The sequence below is a fragment of the Erpetoichthys calabaricus genome, chromosome 17, assembly GCF_900747795.2.
Source record: "Erpetoichthys calabaricus chromosome 17, fErpCal1.3, whole genome shotgun sequence".
Classification (NCBI taxonomy): Eukaryota; Metazoa; Chordata; class Cladistia; order Polypteriformes; family Polypteridae; genus Erpetoichthys; species Erpetoichthys calabaricus.
In genome coordinates, this window is record NC_041410.2 from 77,333,184 (window position 1) to 77,354,397 (window position 21,214).

A 21,214-nucleotide genomic window follows, 5' to 3' on the forward strand; every position below is an offset into this window, starting at 1 on the left:
CTTTTCCTATTTTGCTTTATGAATTCCTTGTTGCTTCTACTTTCTGTGTGTGATGAATATACACAATATTGCCAAAAGTATTGGGACACCCCTCTAAATCATTGAATTCAGGTATTCCAATCACTTCCATGGCCACAGGTGTATAAAACCAAGCACCTAGGCATGCAACATTTGTAAAAGAATGGGTCACTCTCAGGAGCTCAGTGAATTCAAGTGTGGTACCGTGATAGGATGCCACCAATGCAGTAAGTCCATTCGTGAAATTTCCTTGCTACTAAATATTCCACGGTCAACTGTTAGTGGTATTGTAACAAAGTGGAAGCAACTGGGAACAACAGCAACTCAGCCACGAAGTGGTAGACTACGGTAAATCACAGAGTGGGGACAGCGGATGCTGAGGCACACAGTGTGCAGAAGTCACCAACTTTCTGCAGAGTCAATAGATACAGACCTCCAAAAGCTCAAGAACAGTGCATCGAGAGCTTCATGGAATGGGTTTCCATGGTCAAGCAGCTGCATCCAAGCCTTACATCACCAAGTGCAATGCAAAGCGTCGGATGCAGTGGTGTAAAGCACACCACCACTGGACTCTAGAGCAGTGGAGACGTGTCCTCTGGAGTGATGAATCATGCTTCTCTGTCTGGCAATCCAATGGATGAGTCTGGGTTTGGCAGTTGCCAGGAGAACGGTACTTGCCTGACTGCACTGTGCTAAGTGTACAGTTTGGTGGAGGGAGAATTATGGTGTGAGGTTGTTTTTCAGGGGCTGGGCTTGGCCCCTTAGTTCCAGTGAATTGAACTCTTAATGCTTCATACAAAACCATTTCAGACAATTTCATGCTCCCAACTTTGTGGGAACAGTTTGGGGATGGCCCCTTCCTGTTCCAACATTACTGTGCACCAGTGCAAGGTCTATAAAGAAATGGATGAGCGAGTTTGGTGTGGAGAAACTTGACTGGCTTGAACAGAGCCCTGACCTCAACCCAATAGAACACCTATGGGATGAATTAGAGCGGAGACTGCGAGCCAGGCCTTCTTGTCCAACATCAGTACCTGACCTCACAAATGCTGTTCTGGAAGATTGGTCAAAAATTCCCATAAACACACTACTAAACCTTGTGGAAAGCCTTCCCAGAAGAGTTGAAGCTGTTATAGCTGCAAAGGGTGGGCCAACTCCATATTAAAGCCTATGTATTAAGAATGGGATGTCATTAAAGTTCATATGTGTGTAAAGGTAGGTGTCCCAATAAGTTAGGCAATATAGTGTATCAGGCTTCACATATGTAAGGGGGGGAAATGTTTTAATTTGAGAAAAATATCATTGGACAAATACTAGTTTTGTTGTTGGCAGCATATTCAAGTAATTATTTCTTTGTGCAGCAAAATTGCCAGTGTTTACCACGGGTAGTTTTGCTGTATAGGATATCTTTCCCATCTGTACAAATCTAGACAAGGTGATATTTGACCGTTCTTCCTTACTGAACTGTTCAGGCAGCTCTCGTTTTCTTTGAATAGTTTTCAGATTGTGCTGCCAGTAGATGGGCCTCTGCCACGCAAGGAGATTTGCTTTTTTGTTTCTATAGTATTGTTGTTTTTATGCTGAAAGCTTTTAAACTAATGTCATGCTTCAGTCTTCCTTCAGGACTTCTCTGCATTTCTGGAATGGCCACGCTGGGTTTGTGCCAAACAAAACTCTTTACACTTAGGCCAGAAATGTTCATTTTATTTTTGTCAGACCACAAAAAAAATGTTTGCTCTGTTGCTGCAGAATCCTGTCTTTAGATACTGTACTGAATTCCAAGGAGGCTTTCTTGACTTAAGACTTTCCTATTTCCTCCCTATTTTGCAGACAAGTGCCGGAGTACTTAAAAAGGCCAACAGCCAATTATGTACAATACTACTTAAAGTATAATTGTGACAGTATTCTCAGGTTTCATTTAGCCCCTTGGTAGACTGTCCGAGTAGTCTGCTCTTATTTGGTCATTCAGGTTAAAGGGTCATGATACTGTATAATGAAGGCATGGTGTTGTTAGGATCATACAATTTTCTTCCAACCTTGTCTAAATCTGCAAATTGGATTTATGAGAGACAAGAGAAGTCCATACTTAATTGATTGGTGTAGGTGAAGTGGTAAACCTAACATTAGACAACAAAACAACCGCTCAGAGTTACTTTATCAAAAAAAGGTGAACTTGGTTGGTAAAGGCTAGTTTGTGATCTTGAATGATCTTGAAGCAGAAAAGAGTATAATAGCCAGTCAAATGTGGGATAGCTATACGTAATTTCTGAAACAGCAACCCTTTGGTACACAACCTTTTTAGGTCACAACATGCTATTACTTGAACCTCACATATATTTTAGACTGCCAAAAGACCACCAGCATAAGTGCTAGGCCTAAATTGTAGTGTGTTCTGACATATACAGTGTACATAAAATAATCAAACCTTTTCTCTGATTATGAAATCATGACCTTTTTGCCTGCTAAAGATCAAATAGGTGAATGAGTGACTGGACAAAAAATGCATTTTCTACGGATATGAGTGAATGTGGGCACTATCCCTGTGGCTACCAGGGAACTTAATGAGAGAGCCTCCACATTTATGATTTTAGGAGAGGTCAATCATGTAATCATGCATGGTATGGTGTATGAACCACTTATATAATTAAAAAAGAAACACTAAGTACAGTATATTGAACAAATAACTTGCCCTCCATGTATCTCTACACATACCAGATAAAGATAAGACATACATCATAACAAATAAGCACAGGGTAGTGTGGTATAGCAGGAACACACCTCAGAAAAACTGCCCGTTTTAATAAATAAATAGTGGAGCTCGTGCTGGGGAGTTGGGGCAGGTACGAGCAGTCTGCCATGAAGACACCCTGTCTCTGGGTTGGTGTGAGGTGGTCGGCCGTCCATGTGTTGCCTTGTCGGCACATATGGGCAGTCTGATTGCCTTATCAGCCCAGGGCAGCAATCAGGCTATTGCACCAGCAACAGCTCCCCAGCAAATAAAAGGGGAGCGCACATTAAGAAAGAAAAAAGAAAGAAACAGAGAGTTAGAGCGGAAGATAAAGGATGGGAGAAGCATGCAGGAGAAAGGGAGAGGAAACAAGCTGCTGAACAGAATGGAAGAAGGTGGACGGGAGTAAAGCCCTAAGAGGAGTGTGTGGCTATCGCTCAGGAGGGGGCTGTGGGTTGCTCCTTTTGAGCATGTTTGGGAGAGGGGCCAGATGAGATGACAGTCTGCACCTGCTGGTCAATGACTCTCCGGGCTGTGAGGTCCAAATTGGATAAGCCGGAGAGGCATCAGTTTTAAAGGAAGGCACCAGGGCTTGCAGATTTTAAATGAGTTTCCTGCACTGCGTTGTTTTAACCTTGTTTTTTCTATTTATTTGGTCATTTTAACCTCCACATGAACACTTTTTTAATAGATTATATTTATTTATTGACAATTTTGAGCACTGCACTTTGGGACACTTGTTTTGTGGATTTTTAATAGTAGAAGCACTTGCACGTTTCACCATCCCCTTGTTTTGGCGTGTTTTGTCCTCATCTGCCACGCTTATCCTGGTCATGGCTATTGAAGGTGTTGGGTTCAAGAGGCTCCTAAAAGCAAAAAGGGAGCAAGGAGCTACCCTGAACCATCACTGGTAGTGCCAAAATAAATGATACAGGGAACAAATATCACTGCCACTCTGGGCTGTCCCTTACATGTTTAAATCTCTGTCTGTTCACAAGAGTGATATCTTAACTTTCCATAATATGTAATGAGTTGGAGGCAGTTGGTGGCACACTCTCGAGAACACCAGTCATGTAGGCTGACCTACCCAGCAACTTGGTCCAATTTACTCCGACAAAAAAATAGGTTTAATTTTGTTTTCAGTCAGTGGGGTGGGCTTAGGGTGTGCAAGAGCAAAGAACCAATGAATGCTCATCCAGAAGTACAATGCATATAATGAACCGACAAAGAGTTAACAATGCAGTGTTTCTGACCTCACAAACAGAAGAGAAGCACATCTGTCTGGTGCCTTGTGTTTTAAATACCATAACAGAATAGGAATAAAGGGCAGAGACTGCAAATAAACTCATTGTACCTATTAACCCTTTGTACAGCAGCAGCTCTGTCGGAATACGTTATTGACTGTTTCAAAAAGGAGAGAGCACAACTGTGCTGGAAGCAGTTGCTAAATTTTACATGCCTAGCGTGTTTTTTTTTTCTTTTTCTTTTTCAATCTTGCAAACTGATATGGTCCAGCAATGAGTTTAGCAACAGCAGTCTGTTTAGTCTGACATACCCAACAACTAGAATTCACATAATATGACATTGACTTAAGAGTTTGATTGTTGAATGCAAAGACACATCTGAATGCTTTTCTGCATTTCCACAAGCAAAAAGTAACCACCAGGGAACAGGGTCAGGCTAGCAGCTAGGTTCCTGAAAAATTTACGAACAAGAATGATACATTTAGCATTACTTGTATATTACAAGTAATTACATTATGTTATGCATAAACAGTGTGCATTTGCTTAGTTGCTCCCATGAGAAATAGAGTAAATGACTGAAGTGTTAATTGTTCTTTTCTTTGTTTGTTTATACTCTTGTTTTAGTTTTACTAGCTGAAATACGCAGCGTTGCCCGGGAGGAAAATAAAGTTTGGATTTTTTTTCATGGTTTGAGAAAAATATAATTAAAAAAAAAACTACTTAAAAAATAAAAATAAATTAACAAACAATGAAGACTCACTAATGTGCTTGTCCTGCGGTCTTGTATGTATGTTATCATCCAGTTGATGCTTTGAACCGGCCAACTGTATTTAATTTCAAAGCAACAGAGACAAATGTAAAGAATGCTGGCAGTCACCTCCAGTTCACCCTCTGGTGGTCGTTCCAAGTGTCAACTGGATGATAACATGCATACAAGACTGCAAGATCATCCTCCACCCTACCCAGAAGGGGGTGGGTTAGGGTTGATTTCACCCTACAGTATTTTTAGTCGACCAATGAGAAACATGTGTACCAAGTTTCATGAAAATCTCTCCAGCCATTCAGAAGTGATGTTGGAACATACATACATACATACATACACACATACATTGACTTTTTTATATAAATATATAATATAGATATAGATGTACTGTATATATAGATATAGAGAGATAGATTAACTTGACACAGTTTTGCACTGTATGATTGTAGAAGTTGCATAATGTGACATTGGCTTTAAGTCTTTGTTGCAAATGACCATCCTGCTCTAAGAAAACCTCATTACGTTCTGACTTCCAGGCCAACCTCTACAATCAGTGGTCCATCCTTTCCTGCCAGGGCTCCAATGCTATAATTCCTTCAAGCAGCCCTTAATGCCTAAACTCAATGTAATCTTTAAAGGGTTATGCTGTCTTGATGTTTTGGGACTAGACATCTCAACTACCAATTGTCAGCCGGGAAAAAATGTTTTGGCCTACTGCCATTACTCTAAAACCTATTGATCAGATGTCCATTAAACTATTTGGTCTGCCTGCCAGACATGTCTTTCTTTCCGAGAGGTCCACAATTACTTGTCTCTGGCACAGAACAAAAATATTAAAATGTTAACTATTTTAAGACATTAATACGTTTTACTCATTCACGTATATCAGGGCAAACTTGTAATTAACAGCCTGATAGTGTTTTGTTTAAAATGGCTTGTAAACCCTTATCACAGTGCATCCGGAAAGTATTTACAGCGCATCACTTTTTCCACATTTTGTTATGTTACAGCCTTATTCCAAAATGGATTAAATTCATTTTTTTCCTCAGAATTCTACACACAATACCCCATAATGACAACGTGAAAAAAGTTTACTTGAGATTTTTGCAAATTTATTAAAAATAAAAAAAATTGAGAAAGCACATGTACATAAGTATTCACAGCCTTTGCCATGAAGCTCAAAATTGAGCTCAGGTGCATCCTGTTTCCCCTGATCATCCTTGAGATGTTTCTGCAGCTTAATTGAAGTCAAACTGTGGTAAATTCAGTTGATTGGACATGGTTTGGAAAGGCACACACCTGTCTATATAAGGTCCCACAGTTGCCAGTTCATGTCAGAGCACAAACCAAGCATGAATTCAAAGGAATTGTCTGTAGACCTCTGAGACAAGATTGTCTCGAGGCTCAAATCTGGGGAAGGTTACAGAAATATTTCTGCTCCTTTGAAGGTCGCAATGAGCACAGTGGCCTCCATCATCCGTAAGTGGAAGAAGTTCGAAACCACCTGGACACTTCCTAGAGCTGGCCGGCCGTCTAAACTGAGCGATCAGGGGAGAAGGGCCTTAGTCAGGGAGGTGACCAAGAACCCGATGGTCACTCTGTCAGAGCTCCAGAGGTCCTCTGTGGAGAAAGAAGAACCTTCCAGAAGGACAACCATCTCTGTAGCAATCCACCAATCGGGCCGGTATGGTAGACTGGCCAGACGGAAGCCACTCCTTAGTAAAAGGCACATGGCAGCCCACCTGGAGTTTGCCACAAGGCACCTGAAGGACTCTCAGACCATGATAAAGAAAATTCTGTGGTCTGATGAGACAAAGATTGAACTCTTTGGTGTGAATGCCAGGTGTCACGTTTGGAGGAAACCAGGCACAGCTCATCACCAGGCCAATACCATCCCTACAGTGAAGCATGGTGGTGGCAGCATCATGCTGTGGGAATGTTTTTCAGCGGCAGGAACTGGGAGACTAGTCAGGATAAAGGGAAAGATGACTGCAGCAATTTACAGAGACATCTTGGATGAAAACCTGCTCCAGAGCACTCTTGACCTCAGACTAGGGGCGACGCTTCATCTTTCAGCAGGACAACGACCCTAAGCACACAGCCAAGATGTCAAAGGAGTGGCTTCAGGACAACTCTGTGAATGTCCTTGAGTGGCCCAGCCAGAGCCCAGACTTGAATCTGATTGAACATCTCTGGAGAGATCTTAAAATGGCTGTGCACCGACACTTCCCATCCAACCTGATGGAGCCTGAGAGGTGCTGCAAAGAGGAATGGGCGAAACTGGCCAAGGATAGGTGTGCCAAGCTTGTGGCATCATATTCAAAAAGACTTGAGGCTGTAATTGCTGCCAAAGGTGCATCGACAAAGTATTGAGCAAAGGCTGTGAATACTTATGTACATGTGATTTCTCAGTTTTTTTTATTTTTAATAAATTTGCAAAAACCTCAAGTAAACTTTTTTTCATGTTGTCATTATGGGGTGTTGTGTGTAGAATTCTGAGGAAAAAAATGAATTTAATCCGTTTTGGAATAAGGCTGTAACATAACAAAATGTGGAAAAAGTGATGCGCTGTGAATACTTTCCTGATGCACTGTATTTACTACTGCTGTATTTTCCAGACTTTTTTTTTTTTTTTTGCACAGAGAATTCTATTCCCACGCTTTTAAGGTATAACTAATAACCTTGGGTGGGAAGCTAAAAATAACAGGAACCAAATAAGAAGCAATTGTTATCCAAAGATGTATGCTACTTCAAATTTAATACTCCACAAATGTACATATTTTTTGCTTCAGTGCATTTCCACAACCACCTGAGTGTATATTGTTCTCTTGGCCTGAAGAATTTTCTTTCAGTTTATTAAGAAGGGAGAGAGAGAGAAAATGAGATCTTTGCATTTTAGGTACAATAAAAGAAAGTCCTTCTATATATTAGAAGGCATGGAGTGTGGGAAGGTTGACAGTGCATGAATCTCCACCCCAAAAGAGAGGTACTGTGGATACTTAGCTCTTTAAGGACTATTGAAGGGTTAGTGGATGGTTAGACACTGGGGAGCAATAGAGGATATTCTAGTGTGTTGTTCCTGAAGTAAAGAGAGGGTTTTTTCTTGCTCATAGAGGATTTTAAAGCCACCTTATAGCAAATCACACACTGAATCCAGATTTGGTAAGAGAGCTCATGTGATTTTTGCACTGAGTTGATGGATAGAGAGAGAGTAAGTTGGAAGGTGAGAAAGGGAGTTCTTTGTGTTGTGTAAAAGGATGAAAACTGAGGGAGTCTTGCCACCAGTTAGGGGTTCGAGACCTACATGAAAATGTGAATTTGGATGAAGAATCCTTTAAGTAGGGTTTGTGTTTTGCTTCTGCTTACTTTGTGTTTCCTCATTTTTCTTACCCTCATGTGTAATTGATAATAATTTATTTATATAATGCAATTACCTTTGCATTATAAAGGGTACACATAAACACACTAAATGTATACCTCATTTAATCGTTTTCTGAGCCAGATTATTCCACTACATGTTAGCGTAGGTGAAGGAACCCAGCATATAGCATAAATCCATCACAGGGCACACTTATAGGCACACCCTTAATTACTCATTGATACTGAACCAGTTTAAAGTTGCCAGTTAGCCAGACCTACATATCTCCCATGAAGACATGCTAACTACTAGGCTAGGACCTCAACCCTGACCCCTGGAACTGTAATGCAGCAGTTAACATAAAATATACCATAATATCAGGGATTTGCATGTGAGAATCACAATTCTGATAAATGTAGTGGATTGTGTTTGTGGTTTCATTTGCAATTAATGTTTAGTAATGATTCTACATTTTACAGTAGTCAAAATAAATATTTCTTTCTGCAGGAAGAAGAGGGTGATGATGGCCATGATACACTTGATCTTTACCAGCAAAGTTTAGGGGAGCTCTTACTTATGTTGGCTGGTGAGCTACAGTTCTTAAAATTACACATTTATAACATTAATATGCACAACAATTCTGCAGTATCAGCCTTCCATTTTAAGAAATGGTTTGATAAATTCTATATGTTATGAATCTGGCTTCAAAAAATAGCAAAGGGGTGAGCCCTCAAACGCTCACAGAACAAATCTCACCCAAGTCAAGCCTGACCCAAAACAATTGGAGGTTTAAGACCAATTTAGGCTTCAAAATGGAGAACAGGCTTTTAAAGTTAAAAATGCAAAAGGCAATCTCAAATACCTTGAAATATGCCTCAAAAAATGAGTATTGTGAAACCCTATCTTTAATAGAGACAAGTTCCATCAGAATAAAGAATTTATTAACAGTACGGCTAACAAAACTCCCCTGGAAAGCATGTTCAAGTGCAGGACTGCATATCCCATGAACATTTATAGGGCTGGGAGCAGTCCCTCAATTGTGATGGACATGTGGCCTTGTCTCTTGAGGAACCACCCACAACACACAAATAACATATAGATATTCAAAGAAACAGTACGTAAATATTGTTAAACATAGCAAAAAAATATAAATATTAAATATATCAACTCGAGAATAAATAATTCAAACTAAAAATATGAATTAAAAAGACAAAAAAAACCAGACATAAGCCAGCGAAGGAACCCTGGCTTAAACATAACACTATTAAAACTGGAATGTTAAAATGTATATGACATCATTGACAAAATTATACATCATGAATCAACTAAAAAGTTACTTAGAATTTGGGTTAAATTATACATATGATAAAACATAAATTAGTTTGATGACTGTTCTGTTTAATGACATGCACACACACATACCTCTATACTTAACTAAAATGGTTAAATTTAGAGTCTCCAGCAATTAATCTAGCAGCATACCTGTTCGGAAATTTTCACATAAACATGGGTGAAGACACCATTCATACAAATACCCTTTTGGTCTGTGAATGTTAAAGATTGAAGTCTCACTGTTATAAAACATGTAAAAAGGTTTTGTCAGCAGATGGTCAAATTATTTTCAGCTATGTTTTTGTAAAATAAATTAAAAATAACATTTATTTATATAGCACATTTTCTTACAAATAATGTAGCTCAAAGTGCTTTACATGATGAAGAAAAGAGATAAAAAAAGACAAAGTAAGAATTAAAATAAGACAACACTAATTAACATAGAGTAAGAGTAAGGTCCGATGGCCAGGGAGGACAGAAAAAACAAAAAAAAAAACTCCAGATGGCAGGAGAAAAAATAAAATCTGCAGGGGTTCCAGACCAAGAGACAGCCCAGTCCCCTCTGGGCATTCTAACTGAAATAAATGAAACAGTCCTCTTTATATTTAGGGTTCTCATGGAAGGACTTGATGATGATGGTCATGCAGACTTCTGGCTTTTGATCCATCAATGTAGGAACATCATGGTGCTTTGATTAGGTGGTGGTGGCGGCGCAGGTCACCACCACAAAAAACTGGGAAAAGAAACAGAAGAGAGAGTTGGGGTTAGTACAGATTTTAGAGCCACCATGAATAGTTACGATAATTAATTGAATATACAGAGCATCAGGATTAAACTAAAGTGAAGTTATGAGAAAGCCATGTTAAAGTAATACGTTTTTAGCAGTTTTTTAAAGTGCTCCACTGTATTAGCCTGACGAATTCCTATTGGCAGGCAATTCCAGATTTTAGATGCATAACAGCAGAAGGCCACCTCACCACTTCTTTTAAGTTTTGCTCTTGGAATTCTAAGCAAACACCCATTTGAAGATCTAAGGTTACGATTTGGAATATAAGGTGTCAGACATTCCGATATATAAGATGGAGCGAGATTATTTAAGGCTTTGTAAACCATAAACAGTATTTTAAAGTCAATTCTGAATGACACAGGTAACCAGTGTAGTGACATCAAAACTGGAGAAATGTGCTCGGATTTTCTTTTCCTAGTTAGGAAAATCTTCAGATTAAATTAATTAAAAAAATGATCAGATTACTCTTGGTACACTATTTTACAGCAATTTTACTCTTAAACTCCAGCACATTGATTTATAAACCAATATGACAGCTTGATGTTGTTGTCCTTTTACTTTATCTGCTTTTCTTTTTTTTTTTTTTAATATAATTGCAGCGGAACCAGTAGGAAGACGACGAGAACTGCTTCATGGTGAAGTAAGCATTATGTCTTAAATAAAATTTGTCAAAAAAGGAAAGATTAGTTGATTTTTAGAAGATTGCTTAAAATGGCAATTAGTTGTCTGATGCTAAATATAATTATTCAGAAAATAACTTACAAATATATAAAAAAACAAAATAATTCATAAGATATATAAATATATGTAAAATTTATTTTGTTATTGAATATAAGATACTTCATCATCATCATTTTCAATCTTCTTTTTGCATCACACTAATAGTGTAAAGATTATAAGGTCATTATTGTCACATATACAGAGTACAGTGAAATTATAACTTGTATGTGCTAATCAACAGATTACATGTCTCTACTCTGTGGCACCATGATTAGTGAGTATAACGACCTTACATTGAAATTTCTGTCTTTCTTCCCTGAATAATCGCAGAACTTACATTTTTTTTCTATATATCCAAAGAAGCAATAGCTTTCTTACATTCCTGAGCTCCTCATCCTGTCACAGAGAGCGAGCCCAAAAACCCTGCAAAAGAACTTCATTTTGGCCATCTTATCCTTGAGATTTAATTCTTTTAGCTACTACTCATGCTATTACTATGATAGAATTTTTCTCAGGTTTTTTTGTAGAACGTTTTAGGCAGTGGAAGAGACGTAAGGAGTACATTTATAGTATATCAGGTAAGCTGATTCATAATTTCTATAAAATTGAAGTTTTAATACATTCTTTTTTATCTAGTGCATAGGATAGTGACATGTTGCATGTTGGTTGAACGTGCAAATAAAATTTCTCTGTACTCTGTAAATGTAACACTACTTCTACTACTACTACTACTACTGTTACTGCTGCTACTCCAAATTTGTGACCACAGATGAGGATGAAGATATAGGCTGTCTGGTAAATAAATAGCATCATCAGTGAACTTAGCTCCTGCTTCACCATCACAGCACAGGATGGAACGTCTCATAAAGCAAAATAAAGGTCCAAGGGGAGATGTATTTAAATAAATGTCATGTTCAGTAGACTAAAATAATTGCCTTCTAATTAAGAATTATTTGGAGTAAAATAGAATAAATATACAGTACATATAAAAATATTCAACTCTTTGGAAGTTTTCACATTTCATTCTTATGCAATATTATATCACAGATTTAATTTTGCTTTTTTGACACTGACCAAGAGAAAAAGGCTCTTTAAAGTCAAGGTGAAAATAGATCTTTGCAAGTGGAGTGGTCTAAATAAATTACAAATTATAAAACACAAATAAATGGATTGGACCCCCTCTGACAAAGCTAAATCATCAGTGGTGTTGCCAGTTGGATTTTTTGTGAAGTCACAGAATTTGTTCAGTGGAGATCACCTACCTGGGGTTTCAGTTGATTATACAGTAAAACCTCAATTATCCATCAGGCGTCGGGACTGAGGCCATGACGGATAAGAGAAATGACGGATAACAGCTACTTTAGAAATGATATACAGTGGATTAGTTTAGTGAATAGTTGTATTTATTTACAAAACAAACCTATAATAACACAATACAGTTTTAACGAAATTAATGAATTCAATAATAGTGTAACGATCTGCGTAATAAGCAAATACAACTCAGAGGTACTGGAGTTTTCTACATTTTACTTGGAGTCTTTGTCCCGTAACAAGCGCTACCCTGTCTTATACGCCGTTATCTGGGTTACGGAGCACACCTCCAAAACAATAAAAGAAAGTTTTCCCTATCTCCTGCCACTTACATTCTTTTTGTCTCTATATCGCAAACACTCCTGCTTATTGTCTCTTGACTCCCTACTCAAAAGTTCCTTCCGCTGCACTTTCCTTTTTCTCCTAACTTCTCCTGTCACTCTTCTCCTAAGGGGCATGTCTGCCCCTTACAGAACAAAAGCCATTCACCCAGTACCATCACTTACAGCATTCATTTTGCCCTTTCTGCTCCTGCCCAGTGCATCACATGTTGCCTGCATGTCACAATATATTAACAAAACATGACAGAATTCAAAAAGAAAATTATAATACAGAAGAACATTAATATTAATACAGAATAACATTACCATCAGTGGTTTCCATTTTCAACACATTTTTGTCGGCATCACACTTTATATCATTCAGTGTTCTTCCTACTCTGTAAATTGAAGCAATACTTGAAACCCTTTAGCCATTTTGTAAATGTTTAAAATTTTCAATTTTTGTGACAATTCCAACACCACATGCATATGTTAATTGGCCATAACAATGTATAGTAGATTAATTATAACAAAAAAGAAAAGTTTCAAAACTCTATTAAAACTGAATGTATGTAACTGACACTGTGGTGCTGGGGAAATACCCTATGCACTAGAAAAGGGGTGAGCAATGTTGGTCCTGGAAGGCCGCCGTGGCTTCAGGTTTTTGTTCCAACAGAGTTTCTTAATGAGAAGTCAATTATTGCTGATGAATCACTTATTGCTTAAGGTACATTTTGATGCTTCGTTTTAGTGGTCTTGCTTGTTAAGGTTCCCCACCCTTAATTGCTTATTTCAATCTTAAACAGCTTCATTCACTGTTTTAATGGCTCCTTTTCAGCAATAAGATGTAAATGACAAAATAGCCAGTAGTTCTTCATCTTGCTTGTTTCCATTTACATCTATGTGTGTTCATCATGCACTGTTTGATTTAATAAAACAATAGAAAAATGTGACAGATTGAAAATTATCAGTTTTAGGCTTCAAATCATTTGGATGATATCCTTGGAAAGGAAAAAATCTACAATATAAGAATCTTACATTGCAGACTAACAAGTCATAAAATTAAATAAGGTCTAAGATTGGCAAGGACTAGTTTCTAATTAAGCAATTGGGTTGGAATGAAAACCTGCATCCACTGCAGCTCTCTAGGACCGACATTGCCCACTCCTGCACTAGAACAAGGGAAATGTATTCCAATGTGCAAAGTCTAATCTAGAAGGTCCAATTTGTGGTTATTTGTGGTTAGTCAGTATTGTGGCTTAACCTACACAATGAAAACAAAAGAACACTCCAAGCAACTCCATGGAAAGATGAATTAAAAGCACAAATTAGAGGATGAAGACATGAAAATATCTGAGTCAACGAATAATACTTGAAGTCCAATTAAGTCAATTGTTAAAAAAGTAAAGAGTAAGTCACAACTGTAAATCTGCCTAGAGCAAGCCTTCCACAAACTGAGTGATTGCACAAGAAGAAGAATACTGAGGGAGGCCACCAAGAAACCTATGAGAACACTGAAGGAGTACAGTGAGTAAGATTGAAGAGGCTGTGCAGACAACAACAGTTGCCTAGGTGCTTCACCATTCATATCTTTATAGTAGAGGTTTCCAGAAGGAAAGTCATCTGGAAGAAGTTTCAATGCAAGATTAGACCAAAACTAAGCTTTTTGACCAACAAACTAAACACCATGTTTGAACATTGCAAATTATTAAAAACAAAGCTATGAAGCATGGTGGTAGCACCATCATGTTGTTTGGATGCCTCTGTGCAGCAGGCCCTGGAGTGCTTGTGACAAGAGAGAGTAAAATTAATACAATAAAACAGAGAAATTCTGACTGACAATCTGATGTTGTCTGGAAGAAACCTATAAATTGGAAGATTTGTTTTCCAGTATCTACACCCGGATCAAGAGGGATACCCAGGTTCTCCGTCTCTCTTTCCCAGGTTAAGCGGTGAGAGGTACAAAGACAATTGTGAACTTTTATGGTTTACCTGCAGTTCCAGATGTATGGTCCTGGCACCTGGTGTTAAGACTTTAAAAGGCCATTGTTTCACAGACCTGTTTTTAACATTCCTAACTGTACACTGAAACAAATTAGTTGACACACTCCCTTCACCTGGACTTCTCAGACCAAAACATTTTAAGAATCTTGACCAAAGTAATATTAAAAGTTTAGCTCATTTATTAAAGTGCAAAAATAAAATCCAAAGCTTAAAGATTAAATGCAAAATAAAAGTAACAGTAAAAATAATATTTTTATAACAAGTGAACAATGATGACACAGATAGACCTTCCTCTTTGTCTTCAAGGTGATTTGACTGTCTTTGAAATCTCATTGGGCTTGTATCAGAGTGTCTTGGCCAACAATGTACAGCAACCCTACTTCTGTCCCACTATGGATGTTCCCTTCTACAACGGTGTACTAATTTTTTGAAAGTGAACGATTTGTTTCATGCCTAGCAACCTATAATATATAATGCACATTTCTTTGCCTAATTAACATTTACTTCTGTTTACATGCATTATAACCTTCACACTTAATATTGTCATAAAAAGAATCATTTGGATTTAATTATCTATTATTTCATGAGTAATTAAAAGTTCAAATTTTCAACAAAAAAGACTGAAAATATGCTTAGGCAAGAGCTTCGGATCTTTAAGCAGAACTTAACAAAAAATACCTTATTTCAAAAGTTCAGATCTCTTTATTATAAAAAGAAATCCTGTCCTGGAAAGCAAATGCAAGGCTACGATACGTGATCATCTCAGAAGACATTTTAAAGAACTGTGAGACCAAGGAGACTTGCAACGGTGTGTCTCGCGGGGACTGTAAACATGAGACTTGGTGCCAAGAGGTTGTCCCAGGGCCATAGCAAAAAGGACAGCAGCTGTACAGGCTTTAAAAAGATTGAAGGGCAGCGCGACAGCAGCTACCCCCAAACGTGAGCAGCGTTATACATCCTGCAAGAAAGAATTCAACCACGCCCGGGGCCAGAATTAAAAGACAGGTATTGCTTTTACAACGTCACGCGAGATCAGGCAGTGAGCCATCATTTAAAACCAGTCAACAGACCTCTAAGCTAGCAGTTGTTGGATTGCTTTGGGCAGGCAAGCATCATGTGCTTCCAGCTCTTAAAACAACGACAAGCGACAGGTAGAAGAGGCAGCTAGCAAGCAGCAAAAAGACAGCAAATGATCCAAAGGCATAACCTTAGTGTACGTTCTGCCGCAACACCCTTCACAACATGAGCAGTATTATACGTTTGGCAAGAAAGAGACGTAACCACGCATGGGGCAGGAAATAAAGACACAAGTATTGTTTTTACAAAAGTTTTTAAAGTAAAGGTGAAAATAATACATATGTAACAATTCCCAAGAAAATAACAATCTATTTAAATTGTAGATTGCCTGCCTAAAGTAAAGTCATCCCTGATGAATGGGGACGTTGGAATGAGGGGTCCTTTCATCGGATTAGCGCTATTTCAGATGTGGAATGGCAAAATGGGGTAGGCAGCTTGATGAATGAGGTCTCCAGGACTTAAAACAAATCCAAATCATATTATGTCATATCATAATGTGAAATTCTATTTTTATTTTTATACTGTATTGAGGATTTATTCTGTTCTATGTATTGTACTGTATTGTATTGACCTCCTTCTTTTTGACACCCACTGCACGCCCAACCTACCTGGAAAGGGGTTTCTTCCATTTTTTTCCCTACAAGGTTTTTTTTTGGGAGTTTTTCCCAGACTTCTTAGAGAGTCAAGGCCTGGGGCTGTCAAGAGGCAAGGCCTGTTAACGCCCATTGCGGCACTTCTTGTGTGATTTTGGGCTATACAAAAAATAAATTGTATTGTATTGTATATCTGGTAAACCAAACACGGGGGTTGGCGAGCGAAGCGAGCAGGGGGCGGAGCCCCCTAGTCTTTAAAAAGATCATGACAGGAAAATTGGAAACACTCTTTTATTCAAAAGTTCAGGTCTTCAAGCAGATTTTAATAAGAAAAATGGTTTAAATTGATTTTTATCCTCCTCTTCAGTTTATTACCTAATTTTCAAATTTTCCAAGCTAACAGCCACACTTTCACAAGTCCGTCTTGATATTTTTGCACTGGATTCTCTCCAGTCCATTTCTGACCCAATAAAGTCCTTAGGCTGAGCTTTCACTAGTCGGCCAGGGTAGTCTGTTTTCTTGACATTAACAAGACAACAACCCCAAGCATAAATCCAAAGCTACGCAGGAATGGCTTAAAAAGATTATTAAAATCCTGGAGTTGTCCTGGAGTCAGAGTACAAATCTCAATTCTTTTCTGAATTTGTGGTTAGACTTAGGGTTATGGCACTCGTCACTTACTTTCTCTAGTTTTGCAAAGACGAATAGGGGAAAAAAGTAGTGTCCAAAGGTGTAAAACTGATAGAGACCTTTGCACACAGACATAAGGCTGTCAAAAATTCATCTACTAAATACCGATTTGAATGATGAATATTTATGTGATTAAGTTATTTTCTGTTTTACAGTTTTAATTAATCTATACCACTGTGTGAGATCTGTTTTCACTTTGCCATTAAAGACTTCTTTTCTGTCGATCAGTGCTAAAAATGACAACTTAAATCTGTGATTCAGTAGTATATAGGCACTGTATACTGTGATATGATGTACATATTAGTTTATTGACAATTTACCTGGTAGCATTTTTTTTAATCTAATTATTTTTCATGACAGATGTTCTGGAGCAAAAAAAGCCAGATAACAGAGCAGAGAGATGTTTTATTGCAACAGGTTAAAGAAGTGGAATTCATTTTATATGCTTGTGGGTGGCACAACAGCTCAGTGGTCAGACTTGCAGTGGTTTAACACTCCGCGTTGAAACACTGCTAGTGTTGAGAACACATTCTTTCTGAGTACTTTGTTTTACACTGAGTATTCCAGTTTTTTCCCCATATTCCAGTCAAATGTAGGTTTCATTAAATAGAGAATTTAAATTTGCACCATATGAGTGAACATGAGTGTGCCTTGTGTTGGGCTTGTACCTAAGTTTGGTTTCTTGCCATAGCCAACTGCTTACTCCCCAGTTTTTCAAGCTCACTATCAGAGATAACAATCAAGTTTTATTTTATAGAAAGTTTTATGCGAACTTTGTGTTTTATTTCTCAATATCTTTTTGGGTTTTTTGAAAGCCTTTTACTTACAGTACATAGACCTTGCTACAGCAACCACCCTGATTTTTACCATTTAATTTTCCAAGGACAGCTGTCAATCGTGTATAGTATGGCCCAAGCACCATTTACATATTTATCATACTTGCTTTTATAAGCCACACTGAACCCACAGACCAGCTGTATAATTTCTATGCACAGTACAGTACAGTCATCACATTATGTCAGCCTTACAAACAAATACTGCATGTTTTTAAATTCTTGACCCCATCATTACACCTGCAGTATACTTTCTGTGTCGCGAATGAGAACTGGAAAGGCTCACAGCACCTGTCATCTATTGACCTATGCATGGAGTGTTTTGTGTTAGTGTGTTCTGTGATGCTACTAACTATAAACTCTACCCACTCTTTTGAATGGCAGTGGATCTGGAATTTTAGGATAGGCAGGTCAGCGGAGAGAGATGAGATTTTCATACTGTACATATGTTTTAAGTGTATTATAAAACAGTATTTATGCAGTGCTTTTTTAATGTTTTCATTTTTTGACACTGAATGTAAAAGTAACATTTCCTTTTTGTAGTTCTCTTAATGCACTTAAATTTCCTTCAGTAAAAGGCAACATTTTAAAATGATCTGGTCTGAGTTTGTGTGTATCTGTACCCTTTGGTGGGATGCAGACCCTCAAAGGGTTAGTTACTTTCTTGTGCCAGTAGAAGAGTGGATAAGCTGAAGTTTCACATTACCCTATACTGGAAAAGTTTAGTTCAGAAAAAGGATAACTCTTTTATATAAAGTATCTATCTATCTATCTATCTATCTATCTATCTATCTATCTATCTATCTATCTATCTATCTATCTATCTATCTATCTATCTATCTATCTATCTATCTATCTATCTATCTATCTATCTATCTATCTATCTATCTATCTATCTATCTATCTATCTATCTATCTATCTATCTATCTATCTATCTATCTATCTATCTATCTATCTATCTATCTATCTATCTATCTATCTATCTATCTATCTATCTATCTATCTATCTATCTATCTATCTATCTATCTATCTATCTATCTATCTATCTATCTATCTATCTATCTATCTATCTATCTATCTATCTATCTATCTATCTATCTATCTATCTATCTATCTATCTATCTATCTATCTATCTATCTATCTATCTATCTATCTATCTATCTATCTATCTATCTATCTATCTATCTATCTATCTATCTATCTATCTATAACTTCAACATGTGGAGTTTTTCATTACCAAGATGTGGGTGGTCATTTTTATTTTCTTAAATTTATTCAGATTAAATGCTTGATGGCCAGAGCTGAGTATCTGAAAGAACAGCTGAAGGTGCGTATTTACTGTCTTTGGTATATTGTGAGTGCTCAGAATAGACAATGTAAGAGATTTGGAGTAGCCCTGATTTTTTTAATGCCTTTCTCAGTCATTTTAAATTTGTTTTTTGTACATCAGATGAAGATTAGTAAAATATTCTTTCTTACAGTTTAGTTTAAAAAATTAACAGGGAACAAAAATATATGTGGTGTTTTTAAAAAGTGTACATAAGTTGTATTAGTTTGTTTTATTATTCACTTTGCTGAATGTAACAGTAATGTTGTAATGTCCAGAAGAGCTGCTCATTCAGTATTCAGTGGTAATGGGCCGTATGTTTCTTTTTGTTTCATAGATGAGGGAAACACAGGCTGAAGCTTCAATGGACAGAGATCCTCTGTCTGAGTCTGTTAAGAGTTGTGAGTATTGTCTAACAAATTTTCCCAGCATCTTAACCACACGTTTTCAGATAAGCCTGAAACAATTCATCTGTGTTTTTATAAAAAAAACAACAAAAACAAAAAGTTCTTTGTAATAGTCATGCCCCAGAACCATACATATACAATGTACTTTGCTTTACAATCCTGCAGTCGTTGGCAGTCTAAAAATGCTTTTCTGAGTATAGATCTTTTGAAATACAATAATAAATCAAAGCCAAAGTAAAAATGCACATGGCTAAAATGTAGATGTTTGTATTTCTATTAGACTATTAGTTTTAAATCATTTATGGTAGATATATTCTTAATAATGGAAACCTACAACATGAATATATGTGTCATATGCCGTACATTTGTTTTACATTTATCTTGTGTGTGTTTTAATTAGAGGTGACAAGATGAGCACACCACTTACGTTTGCTCCGTCTTCAACATTTTTTCCCCCATTTGTTTTCAGAAGTCATATCTCCATTTTAATACTTTTTTTCATGCTGAGGATTTCAGGGAGTCTTTTTGAACATCTTACTTTGGCACTTTGCATTGATGTAATGTTATTGTTATTCTTACTGGACAGTTAGGTATAAAACATACAAAAACAGTTGAAGCTGAGGTTAGAACAATCCCAATCTCATTAAACTTTGTTTTGTAACTTACAATTATCATTGTACTGCTGCAGAAAAAACTGATTTACTGTATATTAAAGATTATTATTTATCCAGGGCGGCATGGTGGTGCAGTGGGTAGCGCTGCTGCCTTGCAGTTAGGAGACCCGGGTTCGCTTCTCGGGTCCTCCCTACGTGGAGTTTGCATGTTCTCCCCATGTCTGCGTGGGCTTCCTCCGGGTACTCCGGTTTCCTCCCACAGTCCAAAGACATGCAGGTTAGGTGTATTGGCGATTCTAAATTGTCCCTAGTGTGTGCTTGGTGTGTGTGTGTGTGTGTACCCTGCGGTGGGCTGGTGCCCTGCCCGGGTTTTGTTTCCTGCCTTGCACCCTGTGTTGGCTGGGATTGGCTCCAGCAGACCCCTGTGACCCTGTAACTAGGATATAGCGGGTTGGATGATGGATGGATGGATGGATTATTTATCCATCCATCCTCCTTACCCAGAGCAGCCTCATTGAGCAGCTGAAGCCTGACCCAGCAACAAGGCAGGAATAACACCTGGATAGGGTGTCATTTGTTTTTGTTATTTCAAAATAAAATAATTATTTTTAAAAATTGTATTTGATTTTTCTTTGGAGCACAAAAATGAGCCCCAGTGTTTACTTGTGTTTATATTAGTTTGTCTTGTAGACAAATTAATTGTCGTACTACTGATTTTTATAGATGTAGTTTTGATTTAACAAAAGTGTATTCCTAGGGTATATCTTAAGAACCCATTAAAAAGAGAAATTATAGGTAAAAACATATCAAGTGCACAAGCTTAGTACTTCCCAGATAAGTACATTTCAAAAATAATCTTAATCTTACTTGCTGACTATATCTAAAAACCTGTTTATTGTTAAAAGTCTCAATACCATCAAACCATCCCTACATCATAAAACAGGCAATTATTACATTTCATTGTTTCCCTGCATGATTTTACTAAAGACCAAACGTAGGATTCATTCATTGCCTGAGAACTATTTATATTTAAGGTGTTTATTTTGTGAATTTGCTATACAGTACTGTACTCGAAACTCATAGAT

General features: G+C 37.5%; 1 protein-coding gene across 5 annotated transcripts in view; it reads left to right on the forward strand.

The window, feature by feature from the left end:
- The window catches only part of ulk3 (unc-51 like kinase 3), a 65,314-nt gene that overhangs the window by 28,872 nt on the left and 15,228 nt on the right, over positions 1–21,214 (forward strand). For 3 of the 5 annotated variants that reach the window (XM_028823170.2, XM_028823169.2, XM_028823168.2), the window contains 4 exons: positions 8,619–8,697; positions 10,830–10,870; positions 19,061–19,108; positions 19,446–19,509. In XM_028823170.2, the coding sequence (XP_028679003.2) occupies positions 8,619–8,697; positions 10,830–10,870; positions 19,061–19,108; positions 19,446–19,509 (232 nt within the window). Of the gene's footprint in view, positions 1–8,618; positions 8,698–10,829; positions 10,871–11,191; positions 11,479–19,060; positions 19,109–19,445; positions 19,510–21,214 lie in introns of those variants that run through there. The other 2 variants (XR_007933817.1, XM_051920916.1) reach the window with 2 other exon arrangements.